The 23,113-nt window shown below is 38.5% G+C and overlaps 3 protein-coding genes across 4 annotated transcripts in view; 1 reads left to right on the top strand and 2 right to left on the bottom strand.

Moving 5' to 3' along the window:
* pde8b (phosphodiesterase 8B) overlaps positions 1–6,235 on the top strand; it is a 33,771-nt gene extending 27,536 nt beyond the window's left edge. For both annotated transcript variants that reach the window (XM_008325703.3, XM_017038989.2), the window contains exons 17-22: positions 123–321; positions 896–1,113; positions 1,214–1,358; positions 2,223–2,390; positions 2,501–2,630; positions 4,908–6,235. In XM_008325703.3, the coding sequence (XP_008323925.1) occupies positions 123–321; positions 896–1,113; positions 1,214–1,358; positions 2,223–2,390; positions 2,501–2,630; positions 4,908–5,017 (970 nt within the window). In that variant the 3' untranslated portion in view covers positions 5,018–6,235. The remainder of the gene's footprint in view (positions 1–122; positions 322–895; positions 1,114–1,213; positions 1,359–2,222; positions 2,391–2,500; positions 2,631–4,907) is intronic.
* Positions 6,236–9,386: 3,151 nt separating this feature from the next.
* Positions 9,387–16,429, bottom strand: wdr41 (WD repeat domain 41). Its single transcript, XM_025062504.1, has 14 exons — positions 16,221–16,429; positions 16,028–16,117; positions 14,771–14,886; positions 13,393–13,441; positions 13,167–13,295; positions 12,992–13,054; positions 12,757–12,868; positions 12,579–12,641; positions 12,309–12,413; positions 11,819–12,003; positions 11,616–11,737; positions 10,540–10,625; positions 9,827–9,960; positions 9,387–9,735 (listed from the first exon to the last, which is right to left on the bottom strand). Exons 2-14 carry the CDS (start codon positions 16,073–16,075, stop codon positions 9,595–9,597), a joined length of 1,353 nt encoding a protein of 450 aa, XP_024918272.1. The 5' UTR covers positions 16,076–16,117; positions 16,221–16,429; the 3' UTR covers positions 9,387–9,594.
* Positions 16,430–21,859: 5,430 nt separating this feature from the next.
* The window catches only part of otpa (orthopedia homeobox a), a 7,363-nt gene continuing 6,109 nt past the window's right edge, over positions 21,860–23,113 (bottom strand). The window contains exon 4 of the mRNA XM_025062817.1: positions 21,860–23,082. Within this exon, the coding sequence (XP_024918585.1) occupies positions 22,692–23,082 (391 nt within the window). The 3' untranslated portion in view covers positions 21,860–22,691. The remainder of the gene's footprint in view (positions 23,083–23,113) is intronic.

The following is a 23,113-nucleotide window of genomic DNA, read 5'->3' as shown; positions in this document are numbered from 1 at the left end:
TTTTAAAATAAAAGAATCTTTATGAGGTATAAACAAATAATTCCCTGGGACAAGTTTATTAAAACAAAGGTTCCCTGCACAAATCTGTACTCCCTAATCCTGTCCTCACTGTGACTCTGCAGACCACTAACTTACCTCGGGCTAAAGATCTTCACAAGCTTTGGAGTGTGTGAGTTCCTGAGCTGCTCTGAGACCACATTACGTTCTTGGCTGCAGCTCATGGAGTCCAGCTACCACTCATCAAACTCCTACCACAACTCTACACATGCCGCTGATGTGCTGCATGCCACTGCCTACTTCCTGCGCAAGGAGAGAGTGAAGGTAAAAGGAGGAGACATTCCTGAACGAACAGCAAACACACTGTAAAAGTTCTATTGTCGCAGAATTCAACTTCATACATCATACAATGAGTGAACGCTGTTTAAACGTTTACAGTACTGTTAATGCCCACATTCAAGGGTTAACCTCCACAGTTATCACTGATACAGTCCCCTACTGACGCAACCATTTCAATGACAATTGGAAGATGGGGTGAAGTGTGGATTTTCATTAGGGATCTACTCTATGGCAGTCAAGGAACTAAAGGGGGAGGTCAGTCCACATTGGACCAATTGCTTCTTTGAGATGGACCAAAGACATATTATTGTTATGGTGTCAAGGTTACACATCCAAGGAAGACATAGAAACATGTGCAGACACACGTCTGTTTGTAAGAAACACTAGGCATTATATGATCAATGCCAAGACACAATCAAGGCAGTTCAACAATTCTTACTGTATCCTATGGTAAATATAAGTTTGCCTCACATATTGACATTTTTGACAATATCCAGTTATTTTTGATCATTTCAACTAAATGACTACACTAACTATCTTTCTTTGCTGTCTTATTCAGAGTAGTCTGGACCAGCTGGATGAGGTAGCAGCATTGATAGCAGCCACAGTGCATGATGTGGATCACCCGGGCAGGACCAACTCTTTCCTATGTAATGCGGGGAGTGAACTGGCGATTCTTTACAACGACACCGCAGTGTTGGAGAGCCATCACGCTGCCCTGGCCTTCCAGCTCACTGTCAGAGACAGCAAAAGCAATATATTTAGGAATATTGACAGGTACATACCAGCAGTTAGTGTAAAATCTGCAGTTATCCATAGATCTATAACACTGATGCAAACTGTACTTTGTCCTCTCTCTGCCCTTTTCTGCTGCCAGGACACAGTTCCGAACACTGCGGCAGGCTATAATTGACATGGTTCTAGCCACAGAGATGACAAGGCACTTTGAGCATGTCAGCAAGTTTGTAAACAGTATCAACAAACCAATGGCTGCCATAGAAGAGACCAGCACAAGTGTTACTGTAAGTCTCTCTTTTTCTTTTTTAGTTCAAAATAAAAGTGATTATTTCATACTATGTCTGAAGATATGGTTGTGACAATATTTAGACTTAATTTGGAAAACATCTAAAAAATAATTAAAATTAATGTGATTGATAGCCAAGTCATCAAAAAAGAAAAAAAGTTTGTTAATAAAAATATCCTTCTGTAAATTTGACTTAAAGAGGACACTGTAGAATTATAAAGTAAAATTAAATATGTTTACTATTACAAAAAATGAAGGGGCAACAATTGAGATGCTCTGTGGTCTGAGGTCAGTTTGTTTGTCACTGAATCAACACTGATGATGGATGGATACAAAGAATTGATGGGAGGATAGATGGATCTAATTACTTTTTAGCTTTGCACACAAGTACAGTCCTTTGCAATGGTAATTAGAGCTGATGAGAACAGTGGTCACGTTGGAGATAGATGAAGTAGAAGCAAGTAATGTAACCATCACAACCTCTCTATTCAGATACTCATTCCTGGAAAGCTAAATACCAGGGGTTTTTTGGAAGTCAATTCCAAAAATAGAAGCCTCTCAGATACGAGGTAAAACATGTTCAAGAATCCTGAGCTACTCCAGGTACCTACACGTAAACTTGAATAAACAACCTGGATGATCGAGAACCTTCACAGATATCTCCAGTTTGCCTGTACATCAGTGCCTGTCTAAAGGCATGTCTTAAATTTTAGGATGGCCAAGAAAGACAAGGAAAGACAGTTGGAGACTGTCAGCCCACATGAAGCGCCTAAAAAACACACACAAATTATATGTAAAATGTTGTCTTTTACAGTCATTACAATATCCTTTCATTTCTTTTTCTTTCATTTATGTGTACTAGAGTATTAACAGTGATTGTGAGGGGCAGGCAAACTTCAGGAACTCTCCAGAGAACCGTCTGCTGATAAAGAGGATGTTAATAAAATGTGCAGATGTTGCCAACCCGTGCAGATCACTGGAGCTCTGCATTGAATGGGCTGGGAGGATCTCAGAGGAGTACTTCGCTCAGGTGTGAAACGCTTTGAAAATTTGGCCTTTAACCATTTCTCTGGGGACTTGAGTATTCTTCTATGATCCTTCTTGTGACTTTACTGTGGTCTTGTCACTTTTGTCCTGCAGACAGATGAGGAGAAAAGGCAAGGGCTACCAGTGGTGATGCCTGTGTTTGACCGAAACACCTGCAGCGTTCCTAAATCTCAAATCTCCTTCATAGACTATTTTATCACAGATATGTTTGATGCCTGGGATGGTAAGAACTGTATTTTTTGTTGCACTTCTCATGTTACAATTTGCATCTCTTTTTAAAATATTTTTCATTTACTTTCTTTTTTGAGTTCTATTTCAGGTAAACTAGCATATGTCCATAAACCACCTTAGTCTATCAGGAGCAAATCCCAGAAGTAGACAACAAGGCAGGGTACAAGCTCAACAGTTCAATAGTCAGTTCGGGGCCACATACAGATACACTTGCGTCCTCATAATTTAAAGTGACCAAATAACCTAATCCTGCATGTTTTTTTAAACTGAGGGAGGCATCTGGAGTACCCATACTGGGCTAAACTGCTCCATACAGGTAGGCCATCAGTTTCTAGGGAACAAATTGGTTATCTTGCCTCACGACAAGAGCACTCAATCTTTCAACGCAAGGCCCCTGGCTTGCATGTTTTGTCAATAAAGCACCTACTGTACAGTTTTGCCATGCAGTCTGATTCCTGTCTCCCTCAGCTTTTGACCATGTCCACTGAGAACTATTTCAAATTCATACACCCTGTTTAGTCTGGGAACGCTCTCGTAAATTTAGTATCAACAGCTGTATCCCAAAGGAACCGGACTGACCTAGATAACACAAGGGCCTGATAGAAATTTGCCCCAATTCTTCCAAAGATCATGAGTTACAACTGTTAGTAACTACTTACTAACTCTTAGACCTAAAGCTTTTATACATAAATATACACTTTATAGACTCTGTATCCTTAATAGTGCTCTCAGACCAGGGTATCATCCTTGCTTGCAAATTCCAAGCCAAGTTGATGAACCACCCATAATGTTACATGAACGACAACCGTCAGTCTTACTTGGCCTATTCCAAGATGTAATGCCTATTACAGCCATGATTTTAAAATCCTAAAATATAGATTTCAAACATGGCCCAGAGGGCATATTTTTTGACAGAATGCAAAAAAGAAAGTGACAGAAATGTGTTGAGGATGATGAAAAACATGCATCATGTAGCTCCCCATTCCCACTGATTTTCCCTTCTAGTTTAGTCTTCCCAAGAGTGAACTTGTTTACTGTCAACACTGCTCTGATGTCACGGAAAGATTCCTAATGCCAGTGGGATGGAGCAAAACTAAGAGGGCGTCAGGGGAAGGGAAGTTGGGAAAATAGAGGGAATCTGGGTTTATGACTGCAGAGTTTGGGGAAGGATGAGCAGTCAAGCCAAACTTGACTTGCACATAAACATAAAAACACATGCAACAGTTTTTTATTTACCAGGGTCACTGTTAGGTCATGGTTGGGTCAGTGTTAGCTTGTGAGATGAAGAGTGGGTTGGCCTCAAGGAAATGATGATGTAAATAATACTAAGTGCACACGTGATGTTTAACAAGAACACTCAGAAGACCAACATATATGTGTGTGTGAGGAACTGAGCCAGAGTGAGCCAAATGGCAAGAGAGGCTGAAAGCCTTTTTTCGAGTGGGAGCGATATACTTCAAAGTTCTTTTTTGACTACAACCTCATACAAAGATATATGATGTTTAATGGTTTGTGTGGAATAACAACAGTATGAGTCTGGTGGCAGGTGTGTATAGTCAATTTAAGCTTTTTTCTGTGGGTGGTTTATGGTAACCAAGCGGTTCCCACATTTTTTTGGCCGCTAAACCCCCCATCTTTATCCCAACTGGGTTGACACAACCCTAATTCCCCACGCGTTCGAAGAAAAAAAAAAACTCAACAAGCTTTCTTATAATAGCAGCATGTTAATCATGCTCAAATGACAAGACCACACATACAACACACATCTATATAGCCGGCATTTACTTATTAATTATAAAATGTCAGCTTTGGATTTAAAAAAATCCAACTTAAAAAAAAACACTCCAAACCACCATTGCATTTTGTTCCGTAATAACCTATTAGGTAATATAGTTGTACTTTCCAGTTTCAGAATTCAAAAAGTCAAAGTCAACTTTGTGGTCAGATAATGATATACTAATAATAATACTAAAAAGTATTATACTAAAAAAGGTTGGAACCTTAAAGTCTTGGCTCAGATCAATGGTCTTATTCTGCTGGGAGTTTGTTGTCATTGAGCATGCATAGGTTTCCTCCAGGATTTCTACCTTTTGTCCACAGCGAGCATATCAGATGTAGCACAGAGGAGGAATTTTGAAACGTCACTGATTTTAACCTGCAGTTCGTACGTGATGCAGTTTTACTTGCATTAAAAAGCCCTACTTGATATGTGAAAAACCTGTTTATTTAAATCTCATTTTCTGTAAATCTTTTTTGTGTTTTCCTAAAGCCTTTGCCAGCCTGCCTGGTCTCATGGAGCACCTGTCAGAGAACTACAAGTACTGGAAAAGCTTGGATGAGATGAAGTGCAAAACTCTACGGCCCCCCCCTCCCTCTTGACCAATTCGTCATTACCTCTTCTTATATATCACTTGTAGCAGAGTGGGACAGTAAATGCAGCCCTGCACTGGAACAGTTTTCCTTGTTGGGACATTAATGAACGCTGAGAAGTGGGTTGCATCCCAAATTACATTGTAGTTGAACGTGGACAATATCACTGGAGTACAAGTTATCATTTGAAGCCCCAGTTAATGCTCTGCTGCCATTTTCATAATGCTTACAACACTCCTATGGAACTGTGTGGGCTTCACTGCTCACCTGACAATCTGCACCGTGTAGTGAGTCTCAACAAACGCGACAAACACCTGCTCTTCAGTTCAGTCAGATGCATTTTAACCTTCACTCTTAGTTAGTTTCTTTTTCATTTCATTCTTTTATTTGTTCGTTATTGTTACTGTTCTCTCATTAATCTAATATAGCATGTTCATCAGTCAACTGCTGTGAGATAAACCTGGTAGGTAACTGAGACCAAAGTTTTAGAGCTGACAAAGACAGAGAACTGTGTTCTCAACTGTGTTAACATTTGAATTCCATGCCTTGAAGATTATCAGAAAAATGTACTTCAATAAAAAGGAATTGGCATTTTTGGAAGCTGGAGACATACTTGCACACGTGTGCGTCAAGGACCAAATTTTTACCAGCCAGAAATTGACTGTTGACCCACAATCAGATAGCCAGAAACATAAACGAAAGTGCAAGTCTCCACATTTCTACATGTCCTGCCTCATAAACAGAAGTGGCTTTAAGATGAATGAGCCCCTCTGGTCTTTAACTATTTCTAACTACTCTTATAGACATTTCTTCTTTGTCAAGGTCTATAGCTTATCCAGAAATTTGCCAGTTGAGATGTTTGTGTGTTCAATCAAAAAGAGCAACAGAATTGCACTGTCTGACACTAACTCTGTGACACTAACTGTAGACATCTGCTCACAAAAGAGTCAAAATGAATCAAACATGGGACTTTGTGAACAATCAAAGCCTTCTGGTGAAACCACACTCAATCTTGAGACTTTTCAAAATGGCCTGAGGACAACCTGAGAGATACATGAAGGAAGCATTAGACCAACGTTTGGACCAACATCTGAAGTAAATTAACTAACCTTACTCTGAGACAGTTTCTGGTACACATTTTTACTCCTTTATGTCAGAAACCCTTCTGATTGCGAACATTGGCTGTATTGTTGCACATGATGTTCAAATTAAAAAAAAAAAAAAAAATCAGAATCATGAGATTTACGGCTCATGTCTGCCGTTCAGTGGTCGGACAGGGGTACTACAAAATTAAAGTTCCATACCAAAGCACAGTACATTTACAGTACAGTTCAAATATAGAGAATTAGGTTTCCAAATAAAAAAAATGATATTAGCATTTATATTTTCAAATACTAATAGTATAAGAGTAATAATAGCTAAGGAATGCACCAGTCAAGTTATAATAACACATCCAAAAGGGAAAACCTAAAAATCAGAACAATCAGATTATTTAGCTCAGATCAAATAACTTTTTTAAAATCTATTATCAACCCATCCTTCTCTGAAAAAAATCTAATATAATAATTAATATATGTCTCATTTTAACCACTTGTCCAAATGCTGCATTCGACTGATGGTTGCGGGTCAAGAAGGACATGCTGTGCTGCTGCTGTGTGTGTATATATTGAGTATTGTATGTAAATGAAGAAAAAGTTAATAGCAGTGTTAACCAAGGGCACAGAGGGGTCTGTACAGGTGCCTTGCTGTTAGGTCCAGATATGTTTTGGCTGAAATACTTTTCTGTATTATAATGCCCAAGAACAAAAGCCATACACAAGTTACATATAAATTACCATGAAATTGTTGCATAATGAACTGCACAACAGCTTTGAGTTGTCATGATGAGTGAGCATTAACAGTTTTTGTCACAATGGTTCTTCTCATCCTATTTTGAAAAGCCAAGTTTAAAACAACAACAACAACAAAAACAATCAGGTGCAGTTGGCTAAAATGTGAATATAAACTATCTTTTCCTGGTTATGTTCATGTTCACTTTGTCACTTTGATGTAAGATGATGGCCAAGGTCTTAATCCTCACTTTATGGCAAGCCGTTTTGTCTGTTTAGTTCCACTCATGTTGCAATACACTGTAAAGTAACTGTAATGTAACGTAACTGCTGTCTGTGTAAATATTCTACTATTTTATTTTGGCTGGTAAGTATTGCAAGGGTGAGTTCCGAACTCTCCATAATGAAATTTAACTTTCAAAGTGTCTTCAAATATTGCTAGAATGTCTTTGAATGTTTCTTGAAAATGAATGATAGGATATTTTTGCTAGATTTCTATTAACGGAGACAGTATAAATATTTACATATGTCCAACATAGTTGCCCTTTTTGTATGAGGCAGTAACCGATATGTGCCGCTTATCAGGGCAGATCGGAGGCGGTTGCTTAAGTCCTCACTACGAGTGTCAGGCAGTAGAGGATTGATTAAGAGGAAGTCAAAAGGCTATGAGACAAATGGGGGGGGGGGGAACTTTGGTCATGACAATAACAAAGCTATTTCTCACATGTGCAAAAAGACTTTCCACTAGAAAATTCCTTCTTTGTAGAATTCTGGATCATAGCCTGCTTTTTTGCCTTTTCCCAAGACTAATATTAGGTTCCTCTCAAAATTTCTCGAGAAAAAAATTTGAGAATTTTTTTTTTAAGAATTAAAACAAACCAGATCAGAACCCATTGCAAAGATTATTAGATTAAAATTATTTCAATTTCAGTGTTCATTTTTACCACGTTAATAGACCTAATCAAATAAAATGTAACAAATTGCTACGACAACTTGACATGGATATAATGATAAAAAATTGTCAATGCTGTTAAAGATGCTTCAGAGACATTTCTTAACACGTTTAAAATGACAAATTCTGTCTTGGAACTTTTTTTGACTAACCCTTGTATAGTTTTTGTAAGGTCATGATAAGACATGCCAAACTCTGAGTTTTATACACCTCATAAACAGAACAATAACTAAATGAAACAATTAACTACAAACTATTTTTCTGATAGAACAAGGAGCTGCTAACAAGCTGTAGTATGTGTTTTACTCCCTTGTGTATAGTACAGTAGTGACAAAAGCTTTGTGTCAGTCACTTCAGTTCATATGTCTATCATGTCTGTCTGAGATTCAGTGTGTTCGCCTCTCCTGGTTTCTTATGTTTTATTTTTGCATTTCCCGTTAAACACAAACATGTTCTGTGTAACAAATAAAGTATTCTTTAAGTATAAACATCTTCCCTGAATGAGAAACGACACCTTAAAAAGAGAGATAGTTTCACTAAAGGCTATCTTAAAAATGTAAACATTTTCCATGACTCTATTTTTTTAACAGGTGAAGTCACTCAGTCAAATCCAGTGTTTCTTCATCTTTACAGACGGAAGGACAACTTAACCAATACACACACAAACACAAAACATGGACCACAAACGACACCCAAATAATGTAAACAGCATTGCTTACTTAGTCTGGCTTAAGGTTCTTCTCCTCTCCAGTCGTCTTCCGTAGTTTTTTGGAGCCGGTGGGGGTTTTTGACTGTGTACTACTTTCCTGAAACTAAGTTTGAGGGAAACATCTGCTCCCGAGGCGGAATGAAGAGATTTAAAGAGACTCATCTCTCTTGTTATTTACCGCGCTTAGTATACGGACATGACGTAGCGGATGTGTTGTAGATCATACACCTGCATAGCTACGCTAGCAGGTAGCGACACTGTCACGTAAAACTGCCATGTCCTCTTTTCTGAGGCCACAAAGCAATCTATTCAAATAGCATTTTAATAAATATAAGCTTAACATTAAATGTGTGCTGCTGTGGGTTAGGATTAGGAGTCAATTTACTCCTTTGTGACGTCCAGTTTGAAAAACATTTTTAAATTTAAAAGACAATGTTTTTAATATTTATTTTACCACTAGAGGGCGTTCGAGGACAGCATTAGTTCACAAACCAGTCTCAAAAGAAGGTTCAAATATTTTTCCTGAAAACACTAAAGCTGTTATTTAGTATAAATATGACACTAGTCAATAATGTTTAACATTGAACAACGCTGAAGAACTAGTTGTGGTAGGTTACAGGTTATTTGTTTAACTCAGGATTATATCTTTTTCCATTTTGAATTAGGTTTTTGGATTTTATTTTTTATTTTATTTTTTGATAAACTAAACATTCTGAATAGTGCTTGTTTCCTATTCTTGTTGTTCAAAACACTTGGGCTACTCAATGATCCCTGTTGCCATGACACATGGAACCAAAAAACTTTACTTTGTATATTAAACTGATTTACAGAACTAACTTTCCTAGAAACAGGGGTTGTAAAATTGTCTTCCAAGCAGATATCAATCAGTTAAATTAAGTCCTTTATTTCTGTCCGCAGACAGTTACATAAATATACAAGCATATTTCAACAGACAATACTACATATTTTAATCACATATGTACAAAGATAAGTAACTTTTACATATAAATAAATGCATACAACAAACATTAGACATGTTTTTTATGTACTAGATCATCAGCTATCTTTATTTACCTTTGGAGACAAAGGTCAACATTCACAGTCCTCCATTCTCCTCCAGTTTTTTAAAAAGTGCCAGACTGCGCAGATGGCTCTGCCTTTCTCCATTCTTCCACAGGATCAGCAGATGGTCCGCCGAACATGTGACCAAACCATTTTCCCTGAAGCTCAGAAACATCTTGAAGAATGAAAATTATTTTCATTAAGTTTGGTGGTGGATTGGTATTATGTGGGGGAAAGTGCCCTGTTTCTGCATAATTACATCATACCTGGACTGCACCCGAGTGTCCAATCAGGTCACCTGTCAGCTCCAGTGTCCTGATGTTGGGGACTTCTATCACCTTTTTTGTCGGAGGCCCAGTCTGTTTGTTTGTCCGACTGAAAGTCCACATGCCAAAGAAGCCTGCGGTGAGAAAGACAATGTTTTTGAAAATATTTTCATTCAAATATTAAATATAAATGTGCATAATATAGAATAATAATAATAATAATATATTGAAAAAAATATTAAATATAAATGTGCATAATATAGCATAATAATAATAATATATTGAAACATTTATTTTTCATTAAGGCAGAATAAGCTTAGTGGATTTTTAGGGTTCCTAAAGGGCCCACATCCATAGCCTGACTTTGTACTTCCGTTAACAACTAAACTCTGCAGCAACTGAACCATCAAAGACGGCACCAACTCAAAAGCAGACGCTCCGCTTCTGACGGGAACCTCTGCCAGCAGAATACAATCTCCTTTGATAAACAGAACAGTCCATCTGGACAGTGTACAAAACTGTAAACACTCACAGACTGAGAACAGACAACTCTCCCGCACTCTTTGAACTGTTTTAACTGTACGTGCTGGGAATGAGCCAAGTGTTTTTATCATGAAATGTCCACAAACAAAGTGAGTGTGGGCCTTCATGTGTCTATAGCAGTACATGTATACTTTTGTGTGTGTGTTGGTGGGCGTGTTTGTGTGTGTCCCCTGCAGAGGCATGTTCATCAGGCAGAGGCAGATCCTGGATCTCCCACATCCTCACACTGCCATCTTCAGAGCAGGACATTAACTCACTACAACAGAGACAAAGTCACATCCACAGCTGAGTGTCTCTGCAGCTCGGACCATAATCTCCAGCTGCTCTTCATCTAGATACAACAATACAGTCACGCAACAAACCATGTCCAGGCCTACTGTGGCATTGAGTTTAAATGATCTTTGTTGGGTCCAGCAATATATAGAGAAGACAGAAATTTCTGAGAGAATTTTGTTTAGTTTCAATTGTTTAACAGCAGGCATCTGAGACACAGAGAGGGAGAAGAAGATATATACTGGATGTATATATATCTATATATGTATATATAGATATATATACACCTATATGTATATAAAATTATATATATATACACACACATATAATTATATATAGATACAGGATGTGTATATATATACACAACTATATATACTGTATATATATATATATATACAAATATATACTGTATATATGTGTGTATATACAATATATATACACACATATATACAGTATATACAGTATATATATATATAGAGAGAGAGAGAGAGAGAGAGATTGAGAATGAATGATTTGATCCTAACTTGCATGTTTCTCCCAACTCTAAGTGTATCATTGGACCAATGACCTTGATAAAAGGGGTAAATGTTAAGACACAAATTACCTCAGTGCAATACCATTTAATTCATATTAATATATTTAACCCCAACAAGTCAAACAAGGTGTTGGATTATTGTGGAGCAAATCTTTATGCATTAATGATAAAATTGTGAGACTGCTGGTCATTAACATGTCAAATTATTCTGCAGGTAATAATGAACAGCCCATTAAAAATTAAAAAGAAAGAACAAGCAATTTGGAGTTTTTACACTGTATGCACCAATTCTGGGACTATGTGTATTCAAACCTGGAGTCTTGTGGTGACAGGTGTGTCTCTGCATCAACATAGCCTTTAAAATTCATTATAATTTGGAAGATATAACATTTAATAAAAGAGAAAAAACAGCTGTAGAATGACAGCACTTTCTCATACCTGTCAGACAGCAGCATGGTGTGTAGAACATTAGAATCATGGGCAACCTTCCTGTAGGCCACGACTGTTCTGGTCAGAAGACTGTACACATACAAGCCACTGCCCACAGCTGCAAGGATGAGCTACAGAACACAGGGCAGTAAACACACATCCTCAAAGCCTCTCATCAGTCCTTCATGTTCCAGCTACTCTGCCTTCCTCACCTTTCCGTTAGTCGTCAGATGCTGAATGGACATTTCACTGTGTCTGGGAGCTTTCAGTCGTATCTCTGCCTGGGCACACGGTTGTGACTCCTCCCACAGGATGTGCTCATAGGCCAGGATGTTCCAGTCAACCGCATCCCATAATATCAGCTCGCCGGCATGTGATCCACTTGCGAACACTCCGTCTGAGGAAGAAACCAGAATTATTATTATTATTAGTAGGGAAATTCAAAGTGTAGTAACGTGTAGAATTTCAGTTGAAGACTTAAAACAGTCCAAATGACGGGACAGTAAGAGTGTCTAACTTCATTTAAAACTTCATTTATCTCAAATTTTAGCTCCAGGAATGTTTCAATAAAATATGTGAAGAAATTAAATAGAAAATACATATTAAAATAGGGCAGTGGTAATCAATCAAAATAATTTGTGAGGATTATAAATACATTTAAAGTCATGATCTTTGACAGTAAAAAGATCTTCGGGTTTTTACCAACAACATTGATGAGAGCACGAATCTGGTCCTGGTGGTCGGTCAGACAGTAGACTTCAGACAATGACATCGAGGAATCAGTGGAAAATGTCAGACGGTAAATGACTGAAGGAGGAGAAGAAGAAGAAGGAGAACATATAGTTTAATGCATTTTCTTGCACATACTTTATACACAAAACTCTAGACAATGTAAAAAAGTAATTTCTCAATTACTGAGTAATTGAGTATGTACTCAAACCCAGCTGTAGATCCCCAAACTCTGTCTCTTACTTATTTCTTTGTCCATAGCAGCAGCTATGCAGTTCTTCGGCAGCTCGATCAAAGCAGATATTCCTGCAAAATAAGCAAACGTGACGATTGTTCAACAGTTTCCAGTGTGTGTGCAAACGTGTCAGTGAGTCGACAGGCGGTGGGGTCATTAAAGAGATGCTTTGGTTTTCAGTCTCACCAGTGTCGCTGTGGTTCTGCCTGTGACACTGCAGCTGAAAGTCTTTGTTCCACACACACAACTCCTCTCCACCAGAGAGCCACACACACAGACGCTCCAGCACCAGCAAACACTGGGGGCGAGAGAGAGTGAGAGAGAGAAAAGTTTACATTAAATATTGTTGAAAATATAGTTAACAGAATTAACTTCACCTTCTTTTCACAATATTTTCAATGAGGTATAGTTTATCATTTACCTTTACAGACGACTGAAGGTCAGACACAGTCTGGACCCTGTTTCCTGTGTCAGGATCCCACAACTGACCGAGACGTTAAGAGGAAATACATTTGTACTACAAACACAGAAGTGAAATGAGGAGAGTGGAGCTTTTTAGTGTTTTCTCTGTAACAGTGTTTTTGTCGGAAGGATACACTGACACTTCTGTCTGAGGAGGCCGTGATGAGGAAAGTGTGGGACATGAGTCCATCGTTACAGTTCAGTGTTGTTATGGCTGTTATTTGGCGGGAATGGCCTCTCAGCTCCTGCAGCCTCTCCCCAGTCTAACAGACGAAGAGAACACCACAGTTACACACACACACACACACACACACATACACACACCAGAGTAAACATGGAAACACTTGAATAAAAGCTCACCTCGATATTCCACACCAAAATAAGGCCGTCATCTCCTGCTGAGGCACATCTGGAAAAACACAACAGTATGAGTTAACGTTATTACAAAGGCTTTGAAATGTCAGTTTTACTGACTGTATTAAACATATTTGCTGCATTTAATGTTTATATGATACTATTATCAATGTGAAATGTAAACATTAACCTGTGTCTACATTTTCACTTTTGTTAATATTTCTTGTATCATTACGATGTTCCACTTCTTTTTCATAAAACATTTCACGTTCTTTAAAATGTTCTTTTAGAATTTTCCCCACTTCTGGTGCTGTAGGTCTGCAGGGCCAAACCTCACAAAAATGCCTGGACAGCTGTACTTTTGCATCAAGTCATTTTATCACTCTATTATGTTTGTTTGTTTTTTTTTATTTTGTTGGGAAAAAAAAGATCCTTCTGGTCTTACAAATGTATGTGACCAATAATTCAGTTTGTTCACTGTCACTGCATAAATGATGATTATAACCAGACTCCTGTCCTAATTATCATGATATACGGTAACTGAACATACTCAGGGAAACCTGATTTGCAGCTTATATCCCAACATTATCTACATCTAAAAAACATTAATTAAAACAAATGTTCCTAAAATATGACGTGTAGACAGTGCAGTTAAGTATCATAGTGCAGATCTTGTCCTGGGCAGCACGACTAGTCAGACTGTGTTTCTGTGAGAGCTTATTTCCAGCAGCTTCAGATCCACTGGAGGAATCTTAACAATCATCAGTCCAGGAGCTTTAACCCCTTCACTTGCCCTCCGACCCCTGGTCATCCGTGCTGCCTGTTCTCAAAATCAACAGACAGGATGAGCGGATGAAAAGAGAGATACAAGGAGAATTGAAGGAACTGTCCAGGATACAGTTTCAGGCCACAAAAGCAATACAGAGAGAATTTTCTGCCCTTTGCCTCCGACTGTGGCCTTGTGTGTGCAGAGAGGACGTGACCCAGAGGAGGAGGTTATTACTGGAGGAGACCAGGCGTGAAGCAACCCCCACCTACTGAGACACACACACACACACACATACTTAGTTCTGTTATAAATCCCAATCTGACCACTTGTATGGAGCCACTGTAGCATGAGGCTGTGCAGCACACTCCCACCAAGTGTGTGTGTGTGTGTGTGTGTGTGTATGGACAGCAATGAAAGGCTTCAGTTACACTGCACTGTGCACACGATACCACACAGTGATGATGATTGGGCTCCTGTCATGCTCTGTAAGTTTGCAGAAGGTGAGGAACTCCTGTCAATCACCTGGGGATCGAGGCCAGCCAGGGGTAGAGGGGAGAGAGGGTGGAAAGGAAGGAGGAAAAGAGGAGAGGGGGGAGAGGGTTTTGGTCGGCTTACCTGAAGTCATCAATCTGCACCAGAAATCGAACAATGTCAAAATGTCCTCTCAGCACCTGCAGCTCAGTGAACCAGTTTTTGGGCTGTTCCTCACCAATGCACAACACTGGGCTTTTCTGCAGATGTAAGAGAGAAAGTGTTGAGACAAACAAGGCTGAGGCCCAGACTGAGAAAGGGAAAGATTGGACAAAGTCCAGAACACTGATGACTGAGATGAGAAGAATTCCAACACCTTAGTATCAAGTACAATTCTGAAAAACCTTCTGAATTGTACTTTTTATTTTAGTTCCCATCTTGTTTCCACTGCTTCCTGTCCTACAGCAGATCATCTGCTTCGGTCTCACTCCATCTCTTGCCTCCTCTACTCTTACACCATCTCTCTTCGTGTCTACCTTCATTAATCTTCTCAGCCTGGAAGCTCCATCTCCTCTGTCTAAAGATTCAAACCATCACAACCTTACTTCTCTAACTGTGTCTCTAAAATCATAGCCTTCTTCCAGATATGCTAATCACAATCACATGTAGAACAGTAAAAGTTGGAGACATTTGTTATGTTTCAATTTGGCTTTAAATCACATGTTAGGACATAAATTCAACAGATTTTCAGCTGCTGCCCAAAAGGCCTATCTCTGAATGTCTCAAATACAAAATTAAGGTTTTAGAGTGACATAAATCAATTTAAAATGTTGTGAAATTCAGGGAAGTAACAGGTAAGTGGAAAAAAAAATATGATATATCATATTATATTCGTATTATATAATATTTTATATTCTTCTTGTATATTTAAATGTTATTAAATGTGTGTATTATATAATAAATATATTATCGATAGGATGGAAACTCTAAACAACATCAGGTGATGTGCAGAGACTATGAAATAACAACGTCAGCCTCAGTTAAGCAGAGGCTTTAAGGAAAAATACTGGAGAAAGTGAAAGAGAAGAGCTGAAAACCGTGTCATATAACAGAAATACCACACAAAAAAATAGCGACGTAAAACAAATTATGAAATCCTACAGCAACAGGTTGACTTTAGATTTTGCTACCAATGACGACCGCGACATTTTGAGGAAAAACATTCAAAGTTTCATTTCGTATTTTATGTCTATGTTCAATCCAATATTGTCCAGTACCGTCCAGTATTTGGCCTACTTTTGAATATAAGACACTTGAGTGAGAGACAAGTAAAGAAAAGGCAGATAGAACACACCAGGCTGGAGGTAGTAGTGCATGTGCTTTCAGTAGCAGACACCTCACCTCCACTGAGCTGTTGGCTTCACGGCCACCGAGGATCCAGCGCAGCATCGTCGGTTAGCAGTAGCAATTTATTGAAGCCACGACAAGAAGCTAATGGGAAAAGACAAATATTTAGCATAGCAGAAATATCATAGAAAGACTATCAAATAGCCCCTACATAAGCTAACGCTACAGGCGTGTGTTGTCATCCTACCGGTCATTGACGTCAACAAAGCGCTGTCATCAAAACATATCGTCCGCTCTCAGCAAATTTACACAATTCCGAGGGTGAAATCAAAAATAAATGTAAACCAGGAGAGTAGGTGTTACTAATTATACAGCAGAGCTACAAATAAGGAACAAAAATATTTCAGCTACGCACCATAACAAATCATTCATGTGACTACGGAAGCTGCCGTAGGACATGTGATGGTTGACTTTGTCGTTACTATATTGAAATCTGTCAGTCTTACAAATACCGTTCCTGTTGCAGTCCTAGGCGCAGAGGGAGGAAACACTTTTAAGAGAGGTTTAGGTTCGCCTCAATCTTTGAGCTACTGTAGCAAAAGGTTCTTGAACACTCTTCGTTTTAATGTATTATGTTTTATTTTTATAGCCTATTATTTAGTGTGTTTGCAGCGTACGTTTATGTAGCAAATGGATATATTTAACATATATAATGAAATGGTAATAAGGAAAGTTATATTGTAAGTATAAGTGTAAAATCCCTAGGGAATGTCATGTTTGTATATGTCATGTCAGTTCAAGTAACAGTACAGTAATTAATCTTGTACACTGAACCAGTACACAACACAACAATACCTGGATAATGGGACAAATAATTAGATGCGTATAAACTAAAATCAATTAATAATAATTAAAATTAAAAAAAAAAATTTCATTGTCAAAGGTGAATGAAAGTGAATTTATTTTTAAAACTAGGTTAACTGTTGGAATTTGTGTAATGACTCTTTTTGCTGCTAGATGGCAGTGTTTAACAAAGCCATGAACTCGTACATGCCCAGATCCTTACAAGGCAGACATAACCAAATTTGTTAGGCAATTGCTTCAAATTATGTTGATCTAAATATAAAATATGATTTTGAAAATTAAAAATATTACAAATATATTTTTTATTTATTCATCTTTATGGTCATATTTTTGTTTTTGTTTTGTTTTTTTCATTTTAATAACATTATGTTTGACCTAACATTTCACATCCTTTTAACATCACTGTGTACACTGTTCTCTAGTTTCTGTCTTCCTTGACACAGACACTCACACACACACACACACACACACACAAAAACACATCAGCCAAGCTGTATCTGCTCCTGCTCCCTTGATTGAGACGACAAGCAGTGTAGGGCCTGTGACCTTCATGGTGGCTCAGATCTGCGGCTGGCACTGATTTCTGATTTAGTGTCGATCCGCTGCGCTTGTCAGGGGCTGCGAGGTGCTTTCCATGTGGTAATAGAAAAGCTCAAGGGCAGCTGGTGAAAGGAGGAGGATTAGGGAGAAGGATTGGTTGAGGTGGAGGGAATGGGTTTTAGATGTGAGGATGGGTGATACTCTGTTTGTTTAACCGCTTGTCACAGATCTGAATGAATAGGTCAAATATGTAGACTGTAGAAAAAGTGTTTTAGGTCAGTTACACTAAATAGTTAAATCCGAGGTTTGAGGAATTTAGTTTAAGAAAGATCAAGCCAGAGAGGCCTAGCATCTGCTGGGATTTAAAATAGAAATGAAACAACTTTAACATGTAGCAGCAATGCAGTGATGATGTGTAGGCACCAGGTGACAAATCACATCAGTCTGTTGGAAAAGTCAAGGTACATCACCTGACACAACGTGAGCATCTTTATTGACTTTTACAGAAATGTATGCCATTAATCAGACACAATTTGTGAAAATAAACATTCTGCAGTCAGGCAGTTTTTTGAATTTTAGACACACATTTTAAAAAGTCATTATTAAAAACATATTCTACATCATAATATTAAAATTTGCAAATAAATATTACATACATGTATTTTGTGCTTATTTTTTAACAGGGAAACTGTGAAAGGAGACACAACTTTTGAAGACAAAATAAACATTCTGCAGTCAGGCAGTTATTTGAATTTTACTCCCATTCCCAAAACCACCAAATGGAGTTTGGGTTCCAGTAATGGACAATTTTTCAGCCAACAAACCAATTTCCTTTTTTCTTTGTTAATTTGTATCTTTCTGTTTTTCTTCTTTTTTATTTTAATTTCTACTTTATTTAGTTATTTATCACAACATTTAGTGCCATTAGACTAATGTTGAAACTGTAAATTAATAAGCAAGGAAATAAATGTATTTGATAAAAAACTCATGATTTAAAAACATTAGATAGACATAGACATATATTTTTGGCATTAAAATCAGAAACTCAGTGCATGTAATTGTTGCTGCTGTTCAGAGTGACCACAGCTGCCATTTTCACCATCTTTATTTCAGTCATAAATATTGGGACACGTTATTCAGGGGGTTTTTAATCTGTGAAAAATATATATATATATTTATTTTTCACGCTGCTGCCTTCTAGTTCTGATTCTTATGCTCTCTGTACCAGTATTAAGGCACCAGAATGTATAATAACTGACCAGAGGTGTGAGATCATTCCAGCCTCTGTCATTGTAATTAGTCACGTGGCTGTCACTGTAGCCGCTGTGTTTTACCATACAGTAGGTTAATGATTAACCTTGACCTTTCAGATAAAAAACATCCTCATTCTAAGACACACTCCTGGACATGCAGATTTAAGGACACTGACTTTTTTTGTATCATATCAAAGCTGCAAAACATTTCACAACCAGTCATGTAAATCTGCCACTTCACTCTTCCTAGGCATCATCCTCCCCTCTGTCTGATCACACCCCCCCCCCTTTTCCTCCCTTCCTCCTCCCTCTGGTGACCCACTAATGTTGTGTTCATTTTCTCTTATGAATAGATAATGTGCAAAAATCAAATCTCTTCATTTGCATGTAATACAATTAAGACCTTTTCAAACAATGACAAATGGAGGGAGCAGTGAGGTGTCAGTCAGCCTCGACAGTGAGACGCTGAAGACGGCATCAGCGAACCTTTTTCCTTTTTTTTTAACTAAAATTAATAAAACCTTCAAATGGGATTTTCTCGTCGCCATCTGGAATAACAATCACGGACGCACTGCTAGACTTTGGCTGTCAAATAAAATTAGAGTCCTCATGAATTTGGATTCCTAATGTAGATGTTGAGCCACCGCTGTTTTCACATACATATGTACAGGAGATTTTCATCAGCAGTTATGTGATATGTGACCCAAAGTGACTGTGCTGCAACAAAGTCCTCTAGAAAATGGCGAGATTAGAGTTTGTTCAGACGCAGAGCTGCGGGGTTAAAGCCTGTGGTTTTGTTAATTTTGAGTCATATCTGGGTTGTTCCAAACAAAAAAATGTTAGCACAGAAGTCAGAACAAAATTTAATTGTAATTTCAGAAGGATGCAGCAGAAAATAAACCAAAATCACAAAGACAGCCATAATGGCTCTACTGTTAGTGCATGTTAGTGCTTATATTTCACAAACTAAAAAAATATAAGCTCAATTCTGTTCTTGGAAAAAGAAAATAGTTTTTTGCTAACATTTGAGTTGTTTTAACATGAACAAGGGGCGAAATCACTGCAGATGTGTAGACAGTGGCTCACAACAACAACATTAATAATAATTGTTGTTACTATTATTGTTTTACTATTATTATGTGTAGGACCCAAGGTAAAGCTAGGTACAAAATACATTTAATACTGAAAACAATAAAGCAGCAGTGTGTTTAACATTATTTATTTGGCATGGCTGGTGGTGACAGTGTGATGAAAATACCAAAAAACATTCAACAAAAATTCATGTTTTTGTAAAGCTGCAGACACTTGTACACATTTGTACACATATGCAAGCCTACACCCCCCAGACACACTGAGACACAAGGAGGAAAATTAATGAGCTCTCATTCATAACCTGGGACAGAGAGAGCCATATTCACCCTTGGATGGTTTATTGACTGATTTCATTTATTTGTGCGGAATAAATAGGAGGTAAACATCGGAGCGCTACCACATTTTCCAGCTGCATGGCATTCTGGGAGAATGATCCCACCAACAGCAGGGTCACTGATTGGCTACCTCGTCAGTGTGTGACAAATTACCCAATGAGAAATAGGTTGCCTGTTTCCACAAACTAATTAACCTGGATGCTAGTGAGACAAATTATTACATTTATATTATATTATTTCATCTGTCTCACCAGAATACAGAAACTTTATCCCAGTGAAGCACCCACCCACCAATCAGCTCCCACCACAACTACTTAATGGAAAGCCCCACTCTGTGGCAGCTCCCACCACAACTACTTAATGGAACTCTCTGTGATTCACAGATGGGTGAATTTTTGTGTAAACCTAATCTTGTAAACCTGATTAAATCTATTCCAACATTAAACAACAAAAACAGTTGACCGGCCGCTGGATATAACAACCATTAAAGACGCTGAGCGTGTGGCAGAGTATTGTGTGCTAGCATTTAGCATGTTAGCAGTAGGTGAATGGTTTTCTGTGACTCTAATCCTGTAAACTTGGACAAAACCAGTCCTAAAATACACAAAGAAAACAACATATGTATTGTGAATATGACAAATACTCATCATAAAAGATACTGAGCAGATTATGGTGCACTAACATTTAGTGTTTTGGCAGTGTTTTAGCACCACAATAGTGAGCAACATATGGGTTTTGGCTGCCTTGGGCCAAGCTAACCGTGCTAACACCGTTAGCCTTGCTTCTTCTCTGGGTTTTAACAGTAGATTTTAACTTTGTGAGTTGACTTTGGGGAGTCATAATTTTTTTTCATAGCTTAATTTCATTTTATACCATTAAAGTGCTAATCAAGGTCATTTTTACAACACAACGTACCTGCTTCAGAGCTAGGACTTCCAGTCTGCTCCATGTGTGGAGAAGAAATGTCACATGTGCAGCATGTGGGGCACACCATTGGACACTGGCTGTTCATTGTTGGTTTTCTTTGTTGTGTGAGTTACTAGACTGGAAGAATGTCAAATATTTACACTACAAAACTACACCCTTCATTTAAAATCATCGGCTGTTTAATGTATCATCAGCAGAATGTAATTGCCTCATTAAAAGCATAATCATAATTTATTGTTAGACTGTTCTACTGTTATATTTAATTTTTTAAAAGATAAACACAAACATTCTTTCATTGTTGCCTGTGGTTCACTTCAGGCCTAACTGAGCCACAACCATGCAGCGCTGCAACATATAATCTGAACTATTTGAAATAAATTCAGTTTTTTTAAAACAATACAGCTATTTTGATAGAATGGATGAATGTGATCTTAATATTTGAAAGCAGAAAAGCTAAATAAAATACATTATAATTAGTTAGTGTCTCGATATTGCAAAAAGGTTTTTAAAACTGTTTCTAAAACATATTGAGATATTTATTCTCTCCCACATATACACACCTCTTCTTATGTCTTCATGCAAGACCCCTCAGAAAATGCCTGGAAGAAATGAGAAATGATATTAGATGATAATACAGAAAATCGCAACATGAAATACAGGTGGGTTTCATCAACAAAGATACAAATCTTTAATTTCTTTATTTTCCTTTAAATGAAGGTGGAACGAAATGGTTGCTAGGCAAGTTGTAAATTGATGTCGTGATCAAAGTGTTTTCATGTTAATTTATCATTTGTTGATATTTGTTAATAATCTCAAAGGACATCTGATTGTTCTTTTAGGAATGCTGGGGAAAAGGCACTGAGGAAAAGAAAACAAGAATATTTGATTCAGGCAGTGACATAATTGAAAATGATTTTATTTGACCTTGTACACTTATTTGATATAAACATGTCCATATCCAAACAAAAATGGCTCAAACATTAAATAAATTCATATTTATTAATAAGCACAGACATAATCCTGGAAACAGAAGTTATCACAAACGGACCAAATAAGAACAAGAGTGTTTCCCCTACACAAAACATCCTATATAACAGATTATAGTCAGTTTCCATGGACAGTTCGTGGTATTTCCCTCATTTTTCTTTTATTTTCTCATTATTATTTTTTCCCCTTCTGGACAGCACATGCAGTCAAGTCTTCTTCCAGACTCAATCATCTCTCCTCCTCCTCCTCCTCCTCCTCCTCTCTCCTGCCGAGTCTGCCATGTGCTCTCTCACTCCACCGTGCGTACATGTGGCCTCCTCAGAGATGTGGTAAAGCAGAGAGGACCGCAATGACGTAAAAGTGTCATCTATAGTTCAGTGTTTCAAATTATCCACAGACATTTCCTCTTCACTTCCGTAGTCGTCGGGTCACCAAGAAGCCCTGCGATAGAAACGCTAGAGCCAAATAAACAGTGTTTCAACCAAATAAGTTATAGTTTAAATAGACAAATAAATAGAATACATGCGAAATAATAAGTTATAGCTTTAAACAGAACCAGCACTTTTTGCGTAATAAAGGCCAAGAATGGGGGCGGGGGGTGATGGTGGACAGCTGAGGGTCTCCTCCGGTCTGTGAGGACACAGCTGCGTCTCTGTGGGAATCCTGTTTTTATTTCTCCGGGGGTTGATAAGGATCGGGATGCAGAAGGAGAACGCTGGCCTAGGTGAAACTCATAGATACTGTGTGCTCCAGCGCTTTGCGGCGCAGCGACGCGATGCTTGTCCCTCTCCAGACGTCACTGTCCGGGGAGCTACACAGCTGAGGCGAGCCGGTCACGTTGGTGGGCCCGGATAAGGACGCGGGTACCATTCCGGGGAAAGTGGGCTGGTAGAGGTGCGACTGCAGCCCAGTGCCGTTGGACGACATGTTGGACAGACCCATGGAGTTGGGCGGCGGCCCAGCGCCGAGGCTGCACTGAGAGAGGGACTGGGCCATGGCCTGCTGGCGGCCCAGGGACGGTGGCAGCTGTAGCTGGGACACGCCGGGCATCCCGGCTGTGGCCCAGCGGGTGTCGTTCGCGTGGCACGAACACAGACTGTCGCCCATGGCCCCCCCCGCCGCCGCGGCCGCAGGGACCGCAG

This window comes from Cynoglossus semilaevis, chromosome 14 (assembly GCF_000523025.1).
Source record: "Cynoglossus semilaevis isolate Cse_v1.0 chromosome 14, Cse_v1.0, whole genome shotgun sequence".
Lineage (NCBI taxonomy): Eukaryota > Metazoa > Chordata > Actinopteri > Pleuronectiformes > Cynoglossidae > Cynoglossus > Cynoglossus semilaevis.
Note: the sequence above shows the minus strand (reverse complement) of the source record. Positions and strands in the feature narration are given on the sequence as shown.

Coding starts and splice junctions, on each gene's coding strand:
- wdr41 (XM_025062504.1), bottom strand. CDS start 16,075: ATGCTGCGCTGGATCCTCGGTGGCCGTGAAGCCAACAGCTCAGTGGAG. Junction 14,887..16,027: donor AAGCCAACAGCTCAGTGGAG/GTGAGGTGTCTG, acceptor TTACATCTGCAG/AAAAGCCCAGTGTTGTGCAT. Junction 10,626..11,615: donor ACCATGCTGCTGTCTGACAG/GTATGAGAAAGT, acceptor TCTCTGTTGTAG/TGAGTTAATGTCCTGCTCTG.